At 40.4% G+C, this 14,406-nt stretch overlaps 1 protein-coding gene across 2 annotated transcripts in view; it reads left to right on the top strand.

Annotated features, from left to right (window-relative positions):
* sbf2 (SET binding factor 2) overlaps positions 1-14,406 on the top strand; it is a 108,866-nt gene that overhangs the window by 10,372 nt on the left and 84,088 nt on the right. For both annotated transcript variants that reach the window (XM_035417970.1, XM_035417971.1), the window contains exon 2: positions 7,635-7,720. In XM_035417970.1, coding sequence (XP_035273861.1) covers positions 7,635-7,720 — 86 coding nt within the window. The remainder of the gene's footprint in view (positions 1-7,634; positions 7,721-14,406) is intronic.

The following is a 14,406-nucleotide window of genomic DNA, read 5'->3' on the forward strand; positions in this document are numbered from 1 at the left end:
TCACATACTTTTTCACATGATATAGGCCTACATGTTTGATAACGTTTTTCATGAAATAAATGAAACAATTTTAAAAATGTGTTTTGTGTTTACTCCAGTTCCCTAATATTACATTTTGTCCTAAGAACTAAAACCATTCCGCGTGTGAAATATGAAGTAATAGAGAAATAGAGAATAGGGGCAAATACTTTTTCATAGCACTTGCACAGGCTAATATAAAGAAAATCTTAAGAAAATCTTTCTTACTCTAGGCTTGGCCTCCATGACTTTTGAGGCCCCCAAAATTGCGTAAACTTTGCTTTTTCTCGTTTAGGAGTTGTGTAATTTCTTTTATGGTCTTGGCAATGCACAGGGTTGTCAGCCTGAAAATGTGGAAAATGGCAGTTGTTTGGAATGCTTTTTGGCTTGTTGTTGTAAGAAGATCTTCAAAACTGCATGCTCATGCTTTGATGTGGAGTTCAAAATCATTGCTGACTACAGCACTTTTAGTTATCTAGAGAGTAATAATCAAGCATGCGTGTGGGGTAGCTTTAATTGTTTAAAGTCCAGTCCCTTGTAATGTCAGGAATTCCGTCATTTATTGTCATCGTTTGGCTGAAAACCGAAGTGTGGGCACATTCCGAAATTCCAAGCATGCGATTTCAATTAGCGAACGTGGCCGCCACCTGACAGGCGTCGGCATGGGGACGCGTGCTAGCGTGACCCGCAGTGACACAGACGTCCCAGGACGTTTCAGGGAGATTAATTACCCGCTGTTTTTTCTAAATACTTGACAGAGGTCAACTTGAGAAGGGGGCCGTTGACAGGCAAGTTGAGTCATCAGGGCTGCAGGGCAGTGAACTAATGTGAGAGCAGGCCAGAGGTGCTGTGGCCTTTCATTCATTAATCCCTTCCCAATGCAAATGTGCCCTTCAGTACTTAGTATACCAGTTCTGTTTTCCGCATTCATTTTATCCAGATCATTTTCAGACCAAATGCTCTACGTTGGTCGCGTCTCCTGATGCTCAGCACTAAATTAGTGTTTCATAGCACACAAATTATAATACAAGGCATATAATACAATGCATGTCTTGGATGTTTTGTAATGCCACAAATGTATTTCCATAGGAAGCCCATTCTAAAAAAAACTAATGTGCAACTACGAAGTCCCAGAAATGAAATTCTTGCTTACAAAAAGAAAATAACTGGTTTTGGTGTGGTGTAGCCTATATAACTAAAGATTTGATCACTTGCTGATTCAGCATATTTCATTGTGGCGACTACCTCAGTGAAACTATGTCGTGATCTCTGTGCTGACTAGCGTACTGTACAAGTAGGCTATTTCTTGTCTTTTATTCTCCGAAATTGTCACTTCTGCTTTTTTATGTTTACGGTAAGTGGAATAGAGATCACTTATATTTTTGTGAGGGACAAAAATATTTATACTGTATTTGAGCCAACAAGTAAGGAGTTGACACAATTGCTTAGTTTTTTTTGAGTCTTCTGATACCCAGTGCTAAGTAGAGTAGAGTAAAGCTTTAATGTCCCCGAGGGGCAATTTGGCTTGCAAACAGCAGTCAATAATAAGTAAAAATGGAATCCATACAGTATACAATATAAACATACATGCACACATAAACACAAGTACACAGTTAGCGCCAACGTTACTGTTGTCGTTGTCGCTTGTCACCAGAAACATCAGAAGAAGTAAGTACGTTAGTGTTTCATAGCACACAAACTATAATGCAAGATGTCTTGGACGTCTTAAAATGCAACAAATGTGTTTCCGGAGGCAGCGCATTCCAAGAAACAAACATGCAAATATGAAGTCCCAGAAATTAATTTCTTGCTAAACCAGAAACGGCTCACTTCTTGTTTTGGTGTGGTGTATTATAGGCTATAACTTCACTTCGCGCTGATTCAGCATCTTGCATTGTGGTGACTGTGTCTGAGAAACTGGTCACTTCTGTGTTTTTATGTTTATGGTAAGTGGAGTAGACAACACTTATATTTTTGTGGGGGATAAAAATATTTATACTTATTTGAGCCGACATGGAGTAAGTTAAGTGTTCCAGTGTATCTGCATTCATGAGTATGATAATAATTGTAATTCTGCCATTCATTTGACTTTTTTTTTCATGAAATGGTGCAAAATAGCACTGTATGCAAGTGTGCATCCCTGAAACAATACTGTTTCATCTTAGTGCCAGTATAGCTTTGTGATACCATTGTGAGCCAAAGCACTTTCAGCACTGTATGATCTACTCCTTGGGATTGATTCTTGTCACATTGCGTGATAAACTGCATGCTGGGGAGCAGTTTCTTAATGTAATTGTTGGCTGTTTCAAAAAATGTTTCCGTTAAATGTTTCACATTTATTTTAGGCTACTCCTAAATCTCTGATTGAACATTCTTTCCACATTACAATTCAATTGCTTGCACAAACATATTTTCCTGTGTTGTAATTTGTTTGATTTTTTGTTGGACTGGGACAAGCTGTTAAAACAGCTCTTATGTTTGATTAATGATAATAATAATAAACAACAAATTTGAAAAATATGTAACCCCGTTTTTTAAGCAGAAAATTTGGTTGAAATCAAAGATTGTTTTCTGCTGCCACATCGCTTTTTTGCAATATGTACAGTTTCTCATATGACTTTATTTCAAACTAAAAATTTAATACAAATACTAAATTAGCATATATTATGCCTATATATTAGTATTACAGTATGTGATTTAAAAAAATACCAATATACAAACATACCTTATTACTATAGGCTATATAAAACCTCACTATTATTCAAAACTATTCTCAGTGGTGGGCAGTTACTTTCAGTGACTTGAATCATTTGACTAGGTTCACTGTAAAGAGCTGTTTACTGATTCATTCACCCGTTTGTTTAGTACTACTACCAGTTAATCTCCTGTTTGTAATTGACTCAAAGGACTCATGTGCAGCCTGAATTCTCCCACTTCAGATTTGTTCAGTAGCTAATTCCTTGCAGCAGCAAAGCCTATGCAGTAAGCTAACTGATGTGTGCTTAAATTAATTTTGAACCCCTCTTCTCACTTACATGTGAAGTGTTCAAGCTTGTTCAAAAAGGATCATTGCCATTGTCATTGCCAGGAGAAGCTGAACCATATACCAATTACATGGGTCCCAATGACCAAAACCTGTTTTAATAATAATAATAATAATAATAATAATAATAATAATATTATTATTATTATTATTATTATTATTATAAATAGAAAATTAGAAAAAAAATTGATGAGTCATTAATATGTACAATATATTCCATGTGGGAAAATTACAAGGTACCTTTGTAGTGGAGTTGTTTCTGCAGTTTTTTAAAGCGTCTATCTAGTTTCCCAATAAATCTGGACCTGGCTGTATATAAAATTACATATTTCAACATTTGATTATAACTATGCAAACAAAAAAATAGCAAATTAATGTATGCCCACAAATTATATTTTGTTGGTTTTACCTGAAAAAGATTTTAGATGGATCGAAATATGTTTCATTAATACAATTAGGCTATGTGGTGTGTCTATGCATTGTGCATCTATTGGTTTACTACAATTTGCAGACATTCTGTTTAGTTTTCATATGTGAAAACAAAATAAAATGTTTGCACACTGTGCAACTTAAAGTTACCACAGGTGATCACTGAAATGACCACAAAAGGCTAGTAATTAAGAAAGCAACCTCTTGTTCACAAACAACTCAGCCACATCCTTCAGTTGTTTCTGTTGACCGATTCCTTTGTAAATGACATCACAGATTTCTTCAGTTCCAAACTGGTACACTGTTTCGTTCACTGACGTTCAGCTGATTGAACACAGCCAGGCTTGGTCACAGTTGTTCTTTTGGGGGTGTATACTTTCACTAAGTCTTTGCCAATGAGAACTTTACCACCTCCCCCATCAAAAGTATCTTCATCTTAACTGCATTGGCTCTCATAAGAACATCTGCTTACTAGCAGTGCCAAATGAATAGAATATAGGACTAAGTTAACATATGATTATTGAGGTCATACAGTTTGTTTCGTTCATCTAAGGGATTCGTTCAAAAAGAATGAATCGTTCTCGAGCAGTCCAACACCATTCACAATGTATTCAATCTCAGTGAGACCTGATTGAATAAAACTTAATTGAAATAAATCAGCAGTATTTGCAGTGTCTCTCTCACCACTTTAAATTGTCCATTCCTCGCGAAGATGTCCGGCTTTGTATCTGGCTGTATCCGTTGACCATTTGCAAACGAATGTCCCGACACTCGGATGAATCATTCACAAACAAACGTAACGGCGATCTTGTAATGTGCTTCGTGTTAGCTGTTCGCATTCGGTTCCACACACTTAATCTTTGACCACATCCACTGCAAACATCTTGATTTAATCTGACCCCGTAATTTATTGACAGATTGATTCCAGCTTTGCGGCAGTTTTTTTGGTGTGGGTGCTGCACCTTGGACTCTGCTGGTGTATTTTTGTACATGGAAGGCGCATTTAGTTTCTTTGTTGATTAACTAATTTATGCTTCCTGTGCAACATTGCCTTCACCTCTAAATTGTTCCAGACTGAACCGAACTATTCATGTTGCGAGTTGCTTTGCTTGCTTTCATTTTCCAAAATGTTTACACAATGGTAAAATCTGCATGTGGTCGTTGTTACCGTTTGTTGTTTCCCATGAAGAAACTGATCACGCCATTCAAACTCTCTAATCAGATCAGCAGCTTCATGGAAAAATCTCCTCTCCAGCAGGTTACCCAGTTTCAGCGAGCGACACGTCCTCTGCTTTTGGATTTAATTGTTTGTGTGAATTTCCGTAGTTGCATAACAAAGTATAATGGGTCACTGGCAGCAGTGTTTACCATAAGAGACTGAGGCCCCCTGTATTGCTGTCCCTATGGAAGAAGGACAAAATCAAAATAAAACCTGGCTCACTCAGCTCTTCATTGACCACGAAGAAGCAAAGTGTCAGTCTCCCTCGTATAGCCTTTTTGAGTGATCCCAATAAATAAATAAAACTGTTATTATCCAAAAACAGTTTACTTTATTGTCTTCAGAAAAGTAGATCAAGTAAAAAAAAATAAAATTAAAGAAATTATCAGCATCCGTTTTAACCTAGTCATCTACAATGATTATGCCAACATGTTTCACAGCTTTGAAAATCTGTTGTGCAGAAGTGCCATAGTTATTTTTTTTATCGGTTGTATTTTACTATTTTATTCTTTTTTAATTTATAGCCTACATGCTGGAAGTAGGTCAAGAAAAGCAAGAATTTCCATGTCTGGTCTTTCAGTGTTTATGTCAAGTGCTGTATGCTTAAGAGGTTACATGAACTTGTTCTTCTGGAATGTACCATATTCAGTTATTTCCAATATCCACTAGGCTATATCTTTATGGTATAATTATCAGTGTTTGTGAGGCTCACTAATAATACAGTATGATACTCTGAACTCTCAGTATAGGGCCTACCTCTGGACACTCATCTCTCCTCCCCTCCTCCATGGTTTGGACCATGATTTGGAGACCATGATTGGCCTTGTGGTGCACTTCTCACTAGCCGTTCAGTTACAGAAGGGTGCCAGTGGTGAGGGCCTGGAGCCCCACGGTTCATGCGCACACAGGACCAGAGAGGGGAACCCGAAATCACCGGGTCGCCCAAAGTACACTCCGGTGGGCCAAGGATCTTTGCGTGTCCAATCACACATAAGGCTGCTGAGGAAGCAAGTGCTGCTCTCTACTTCAGTCTTTGGGCTTCACTACGTGGCCCCACTCTCGCTCTTGGCTTGGAAGGAGAAGAAAAATGAATCAAGGTGTCAGAGCTGGAAGAACTCTGGGACACCATTAGGTCAGTGACGTTTATTGGACTTTTTTTCTTGGAAACCAAATGAGGAATGCACAAAATATGTTTGCGCCGATCAGAAGTATGGAAATGCGCTCAAACTTTTGTCTCAGAAAAAAAAAAAACAGCATTAACGGTATTTCAACAATGTAGCAGAGTGTCCTAACTTGGCCTCTCCTGCTGTTGTTCTCATTTGGGATGTGGTTCATTGGAACAGGGGCGGGGAAATTCTCTTCCTGGAGGGTCATATCGGTTTCTAGATTTCATGCTGGATTGACCTATGTTCTGTTGCTTAATTAGTCCAATCAGCTACACCATCTGGCTTTTAGCACATTTGTCAATACACTGTTGCGTGACATCTGGAGACTACTCTCAAGTCCCTATGAAACATGCTGGCGTCTAATCTACACTCGAGCAGGTGTTGGTGTATACAGATAATGAGCTAAGGAACGATATAGGCTACCTTATTTTTTTCTGTTCAGCATAAAATAAACTCATACTGTTGTCTTAATATTTACTTGAGATGGAATTCAAGTCCAGGCCCGATACAGTTGATGCTAGATAGGTTGAACGTTCTCAGGTAAATGTGGCAGTCTTACTTCATGGAACACATTTCAGACATCCACTGTTTTGGGCAGCCTTAGACAGTGAATATTATTTGACAGATAGGACCTAAGAGCCCCCAGCGTGATTTTGGGATCGGTAAGCAGGTGCACCGCGGGTGTGCTTGGGCTCTGTAGGAGCTGGCGAGGATTTCTCTCTGCACAATGGCCAAAATCACGACTGATGCACCATGGGATTAAGACACTGGAAATATGTAGCTGTCATCACTTCGGGGCACTGGGAAATCCAAGTTGGATAGAGTCACCAAGTAAACCATGGATCAGATAAATGAGTCTCTGCACAGCTCCTTGTGCATGCTTGTTTCTTGCATGTGTCCAACGTGTTGTGCACATGTGTCCTCTGGTATTTTCTCAGGTGCAGACATGTGTCCAGTGTGTTATTTGCCCTGGTGCACGTGACCTGTCATCTTTTACTGCTTCGTTTCTGATCCTTGATTGTTTTGATCCCACAGGAAGCAGCTGCTGAAACGTGCCTTTGTTGAGTGGTCGTTTTTGTGGGCGCGCCTTTTGCATGAGCTTGGTGTGTGAAACGCAGCACTCAGTGTATTTCTTGCTTCTAGATAATGAATTAATACTTTTGGCTTTGTGCTATTTCTACCCTGTTTAGCCTTCAAGCCCATTTCTGCAAAGTAATCTGCTAATATTTTGTGAATTGGATGGCGAGCAATTCAATGATTAATTTTTTAAAAAGTGTTATCAAAGCTTAACACGAACATTCTGGCAGAAAGTTGCCTTCTGTCTTCAGACAGTGTGTGAACAGAATTACTGAAGAGCTGTGTTCTGGAAGTGTCCAGATGTGCTAATGCATTTGAACTTCCACAATAGATACAGTATCTTTCCACCTTCCTAAATAGGAAGCACTGATATGACACTGTATATAGGACCCTACTTGGGAATAGCTACAGCCTATATTAATTTGAGTCACTTTGCCAAGCTTCTACCAGAAAACATTGTTTTAGTCTGTCTTTCATTTATCTTTTGATTCATTCAAAGTAGGGTTTAGGGTTAAGGACACACCTATATAGACCCATTAGGTATTTGACATGATAGTCCATTACTTTTTAAAGATTTGAGAAAACGAATGCATGCTTGCATTAAATTACTGTCAGCACAGGCACCCATGTCCCTCTCCCTATGTGAACATGTTGACAACTTGTGTCTTCTGTCTGTTTGCAGTATCAGGAGAGGGGTGTGGGAGGATCATTCAGCGTTTCCCTGAGGTGGACTGGGATGGGACAGCCTTGCCCCAGGGCCTGGAGATGGTGAGTAAGTGGGAAAAGCATTATGAAAACGAGCCGGTCCTTGGCTCTGTGTCCCTGGATTCACCAGACATTTGTCCAAACCAAGATGCAGAGTGTATATACCTGTGCACAGTAGACACCTTTACATGGAGACAGTACCTGGCGCTGAGGTCACATGAAAGTCACAACCTGTAGTAATCAGATGGACAGTTTCTAAGAAGACACTGCAATGAGGCTCCCAATTGGCTTCTTCAGTAAAGGCCCTCACCTCAAGCTCTTCAGCTTACACATTGTCAGACAGCTTGATCCTGGGCCATGCCATTAGCCCTCTATGATTGGGGCTGTGCAGCTGTTGGACGCAGTTGGTTTCATCCTGGTGAGTTAGGGAGGGCAGCAGGTAGCCAGGGTGCTGTGGTATAGTGCCCCATAAGTGACACAAAGCTGCTCCCCAGGAACCTCCATCTCACCAGCTGCTATCAGTGAGAGATGGACCTCTCCTTCAGTCAGTGAAAAGTCTCTTGTAGTGCTTTTGGTGTGAAGTCTGAAAAATTGTCAGACTTTCAAAATAAGAAGAGACTGTCCTGGGGTGACTGTATCTGTGCCAAAGTATGTGGGATTATTCTGCCTTTGAGATGTCAGCCTCACTCAAAATCTATTGAGCCTGGTGGGGTCCCAGTGTGATTCAGACAGGCTCTCGAAAGCATTTTATTTTTTCCAAATCCTCATTTTTGCTAATCGTTCATGTTTTATTGCTATTGCCTTGGGAGAATGCTTTGTGTTTGTGCAGAAAAGAATCTCTACCATTCACTACCAAGGGAGGCTGTTCTGTCTTGATTACTGTACCTACTAGTGACATTCCCATATGTTTGCCAAATATGATAGTTATGACCTCATTTACTTCTATATTTAGGACAATAAATATAGCAATTCCTAAATTGTGTTGCAGCACCATATGTCTGTTCGGAAAAGACATAGGAATGTCTGTTGACTCTAATCTTTGGTGTCACCTCAGAACCGCTCATACATGTAGAGCTGTTTCAGTTGTTCGGACTCAGGGAGAATATGAACTTGGCCGTTACTGACACAGTAAAGTGCCCTGCTTAAGCAGAAACATATGTAATGTTGCATAACTTCCTGTTGTGTACATTTAGACTTTTGGCTTGTGTTTGATGGCATGCAGACAGAATTTATAGATCTAGTAAAAAGGCTTCAGTGTGGATCCTTTACTGCGCTCTTCACTGAGTGTTGTTGAAGCTGTATGTGAGTGTGAGGGGTCTGGTCAGTGGGGGGCGGGGGGTATTTATGTGCTTGTCCCTGTACTGTCCAGCACTGCCAAGACACTGTTCCAATATGCGATGCGATGTATGGTCTGGTATTGAATCCTAACTGTACCTCGAGTGTTACCGGCAGCCCTTCAGTGTGGCACCTACCTGTAATGTAGTCATGGCATCTCCCAGGGAGGGAGGGATTCAGTCACGCACATTCCTTCACATCAGCCCTGCTTGTTCTGCGCTTTCTGGCAGACAGCCCAGCAGCCCAGCATCCCAGAAGCCTTTGCGGCACTCTTTTTATCTGACTTTTTTTCCACGTATTTCCTATAGGCTACCTGGTTAACTTGGTCTGCTTGGCTTTCCGTTGGGTTTTCTGTGATAATTCATAAAAATTACTTTCCCTCATATTTTTAACCCCAATCGTAACTGAAAAATGGTTTAAGGAATGTTCCAGAAATTTACATGCGCAGTCTATCAGCTCTTTCATGTTCTACCTGCACTTCATTCACTGTCAGCACAAGCCTCCTCTGATGTTTCCTTCTTCCTGAAAGTTTTTGCATTGACTGATTTGACTAACATTATATTCCACGGGAAAGATACAAGACAAAGGGATTGCCACCCATATTGCAGGATGTATACAGAAATGGCCTCTCATAAAATCTGGAATGCATACTCTTCATTTGAAGTGAGCAGCAGATATTGGAATTTCCTGCACATAATTTCCTCAAGGACAACATAATGGATGTTTATCAGAGTTTGTGTAAACGCTTTCCTCTTTTCCTTATTGACAAATTCCGACCCCCCCTAGACACTTATGTTTAGTGGTCATTATCCGTGTCATCCAGTCTCATCCAGTCTGTTATCTCCATCTATGGTTGAGTGACTACCAGTTTGTGCTGCCTACTTCTTTCTCTTTTTTTCCCCTTTCAGTGTATATGTATTATTAGCATTACGTATTTTAAACTGCATGAAATAATAAAGTAATAGCAAACACAGTCATTAGAATGATATTAATATTTGTAATTTGGAATGCCGTATTGTATGCATACTGGAGGAATTCCTCTTTTTGGTAATGTCCTCAGTCAATTCAGGAGAGCACAAACAAGCAGGAGTCTCCTCCATGGCATGTGCTGCCAGGTACTCCTTACGTGTCGTCTGTGTGCAGACTGTCCCAGATTACACAAGAACATTCTCTCATTTTATTTATTTTTTGTTTCACTCTACCCAGCAGGTGGAAAAAACCTGCGGCCATAGGTATCTCGTTTGTTGCGCAATTTGGGTCAGGTTTGCCAAAATGACAAATTTGTCAAGTTGACAAAAGTGTTCTTAAGGAAACGGCACCACACTGTTCTCACCTATCAAGCACGTATTTCAGCATGAGACGTTTAGTTGCATAATATACTGTGTTGTCTGATTAGGAGATGTTCTTTTTCCCCTTGTCTGGAGAACTGACTGTGTCTGGAACATGTGAATTTGGGGCTTTAAAGGCATACTATGCAGGATTTGATGACAGATGACAAAGCTAACAAAGTGAAAGCTAAGATATTTTGCTCTGGCTAGCTATGTCGTTGGCTTTATGCAGTAACATCGTATTCCAGACTGTTGGGATCACGGCGCTTTCAAAAATACCAGTCAGATAGTCGTAAGTGTGGCAAAATACTCAACCAACATATCCAATAGCAAAAACTCCCATTTTGCTGTCATATGCAGCAACGCTAGCTTTAGCTTAGTGGTGATGGAATGGACATACGCTAGCCTCATGTTTCAGTCTGCTGTAGCCTGCTTGCAAGAATGGGTAAAATTCTGCAATGTAAGTGCACATATGCACAAACACATCAATTAATTGTTTTTATTTTTATTAATTTATTTTTGCATCTTCACATAGTCTAGTTTGTGTATCTATTGCAGCAAGGTCGTATGCCTCTCCCACCATGGAGCTTGATGGGTGGCCACCTTCCCCCTTCAGCAGATTGGGGAAGAAGCCTAGACGAGCTCCAGGCTGCGGCCCGTTAGTCAACTCTCGTCGCGACAAAGGCACACAATTGCAATTTCACCTATGAATTTAGAGAAAAATGCAATGTGTCTGTCCAGCCAAGAATATTAGACATAACTGAATTTAGTTTACTGATAACAGCAGCTAGCTAACCCAAACGCTGACTAGCCACCTCAGTACCATTAGGTTAGCCACCAAGGCGACCCTATCTCTCCTGCGCTAACCCAGCTGAAAATGCAGCACTGTAGCTAATCCATACCCGTTTCCTCCTCTTCTCCTTTTACTTCTTCTATTGGCCACATGCATTTCAGATAACAACCCACCAATAAAAAAAGGGCAACGCCCAGAGACGTCCCGAACGCTTTTTAGAATAACAACTACTGGCAGTCAACCTAGGACTGGGCAGAAGTGCACACAGACACAAATTGTTTGTGCATCATAGTAATGACTGAGCATGGTTGTTTTAAAAATATTTTCAAGGTGAAAATCCTGCATAGTATGCCTTTAAAGAAGTCTGTTCACTCTTACTATCTTGTCAACTGTTTTCACCTCTGCCCCTTGAGTTTTACTCATGAATCTCTTGATTTATTACTACACTATGTGCTACGTATATTTTTTGCACATTTTATTACCTTATTTAGGAAGCAGTTTGGGTGCCAGACAGGGAAATGTAAATTATATAACTTTTATGGTTTTTATTTTTCTATTATGACTTTTTTTATGTTTTTTTTTTGTCCGGAGGTGAATTATACTTGAACGTCTGAAATATTCTGGAAAGCATAATTGACGACAGCTCCATGCTCAAGGGGGTTTTTTGGTGCACCACAGAAAGCAGATGCAACTTGTTTTCGGACTGATGGCGAGGTCCAAAGCACGTGCCATTCCCTCTCAGTCATCGGCTGCTGGGTTCCATTTGATTTAGGACAGACAGAGACCTCGGTGCAGCAGGTCTGCTCTTGTCCCGTCTCCAGAGGGCCGTAGCAACAACAGCACCGCATCACTCAGATGGCGGCAAGCATGCAAAGGTAGCTGACCTAAGGAACATTTCGCTTATTTGGGCCAAGTGGGCCAATCACACTTATTTATTTATTTATTTTAGTACCCTCTCAGTGTGTAATATTAATTTGGGCCAGTGCAGATATGCATATCCTGGCTGTGAAGGCATGTCTCCGCATGAAAGGTCTATGTACATCGGGTTCAGATTAATACAGTCAAAGTCAAGTACATGTTGAGTGCCTCCAGCTCTCTTAGTTTTAAGTATAGTTATGTATTCATGGAGGTTGTTCTGTAAAAGAAGCAAAAAAAAAAAAAAGCACAAATCATCATAACAAATCAGGATCAATCATCATAAAATATCAGGATCAATCTCTTTCAGGAATTCTTCCAGTTTTCCAATAAATTACAGTTTTCAGTGTATTTTTCTGTTGAGTCATTTTTGGGCATGAAAAAGGTCTCCTGAGAATAAATCTTACGCTGGAATGTTAAAGTCGCTGGTGTGGGGCAATGTACGCTGCCAGCAGACGGACTGACTGTTAGTACGGCTTTATAGTTCTAATGAACACCATAGTGTTTGACATGCCAGCCAAGCTTTCTCTGTTGTTGAACAGTTCCAGCTTTTTTCTAATTCATTTACTTGCATTTTCTTTTTGCTGTTTCATGGTGGAAAGTCACTGGCTGGCCCATGGGAATTCATTACAGAACTCTTACCTGTAGCAAGCACAACTAATACACCTGAGCATGAATGGCACCCCAAAATTCCTCTCACCCGAAATGAACCAGACTAACCACAGAGGACGTGTGGGCAAATAATTATGGCATCAGTTAACTGACACCTAAGCAAACAAGTTTGTTCCCCTTCCCTGTTCCCCCTTCATTTTCAGATCTGTGTGTAGTATTTGGCTAACAACTTAATAATGAGGGCTATATTTATTATATCCAGTGGACTGGTATTCTGGTTTCCTCTAGGACTGTTTCACTTTAGGAATACTGAACCATACTGGCCCCTTTTGGCAGTTTTGGAGACATCTTTGGCAGTACACCTGATACGGTAAGTGAGTGATCACGCTGTGTAAATCGATCTGGGTTTACCATTATGTGTGCATGACGTGGTCAGCGGTCATAAAACTGTGCTTCATCAACAGTGGACAGCTGTACCAATAACAGAGCTGTAGAATGTGCCCTCGTAAATAGTGCATATCTGCGCAAGCCTCAAGTACAGAGACCTGACATCCATAAATCCCTCTGGGAATTTTCTCAGAAGGACATAACTGACCGAGCTTAACGCATCAGGACATTTTCCCTGATCTGTTTAACCAGCGTTCTGTTAGATAGACGAGCATGTGAAAGGAGACCAGACTTACCGGACGGTGTGAGACACCGTGATGTTCTGTTGAGTGTTTGGAGAACTCCAGGATTAAAAAATACGACTCAAAAGGCTCTCGCTGCTCCACAGTCAGTAAATCTTGTGCCTGGAATGACTTATTAATAATGCAACAGAAAAAAAAAAATATTAGGCCAAATCTGAAATCTGAAGATGAAAGGTTCTGGTTTTAAGACAGACCCCCCTGGGTCCGGGTTTGTGTCCTGTTTTGAGAATTGGGGAAGAATGGAAACAATATGTTAAATAATTTCAGCATGCCCTGAGGGATATTCTTGGTATGAGTGTGTTTTGTGTTTGTTTTGGAATCTGGTACTTGCCAGTGCCATATCATTTTTGTTTGTTATGTGAATTTACTACCATGTCAGACGTTTGGAAAATAAACACGTGTCACATAAATTAAAAGTTAATATTTCAAATTCCTTTCGAGTTCATTGGCTAAATTTCCAGAGTACATTTTTTATGTACTCTGGAACATAATCAATTCTGTGAAGGTGGTTGAGATGGTTGCTTCGCTTCCGTGTCATGATCTATGGTGGATGAAACTGCAATAAGAGCATGTCATGTAACTTTTTGACTCACCGGGTGTCTAAAATCTGGAAGACAAGAGGTGGTGTGCAAGCAACTAACGGAATTCATATGCTCGCTGCTGTAGTTGTGTCAACACTTCGGCTGTCATGGCAATAGCTACAGTCTGACGTGTTTCGGTTGTTGAGTTTTTCCAAAACAATTTTTAGCATAGTTCATAAATACAGCATGTGACCTAATGTAGGGTTGTGGCGCAGCTGGAGTTAGGGTCTCCCAAAGTCCAGAAAACAGAAAGTTCACCCTTTGTTACCTGATATTCAAACTCAGTAATGAGGCATCTGATAGTTTCTCTCTGTGGAGACTTTGAGCCCTATTTTCGATTTAAATTCTTAAAAGGGGGGCTGGATGGTTCATTTGGTTAAGGTGCATGGGTGCATGAGTGAGCCTCATCGCTTGGGATCAAATTAAACTGTACCAGTGCTTACTGTGGCTGGTAGCTTCACGAAAGGAGACATCGCCCAGAGAATGGGGGGATTCT

The sequence above is a fragment of the Anguilla anguilla genome, chromosome 5 (assembly GCF_013347855.1).
Source record: "Anguilla anguilla isolate fAngAng1 chromosome 5, fAngAng1.pri, whole genome shotgun sequence".
NCBI classification, from domain to species: domain Eukaryota; kingdom Metazoa; phylum Chordata; class Actinopteri; order Anguilliformes; family Anguillidae; genus Anguilla; species Anguilla anguilla.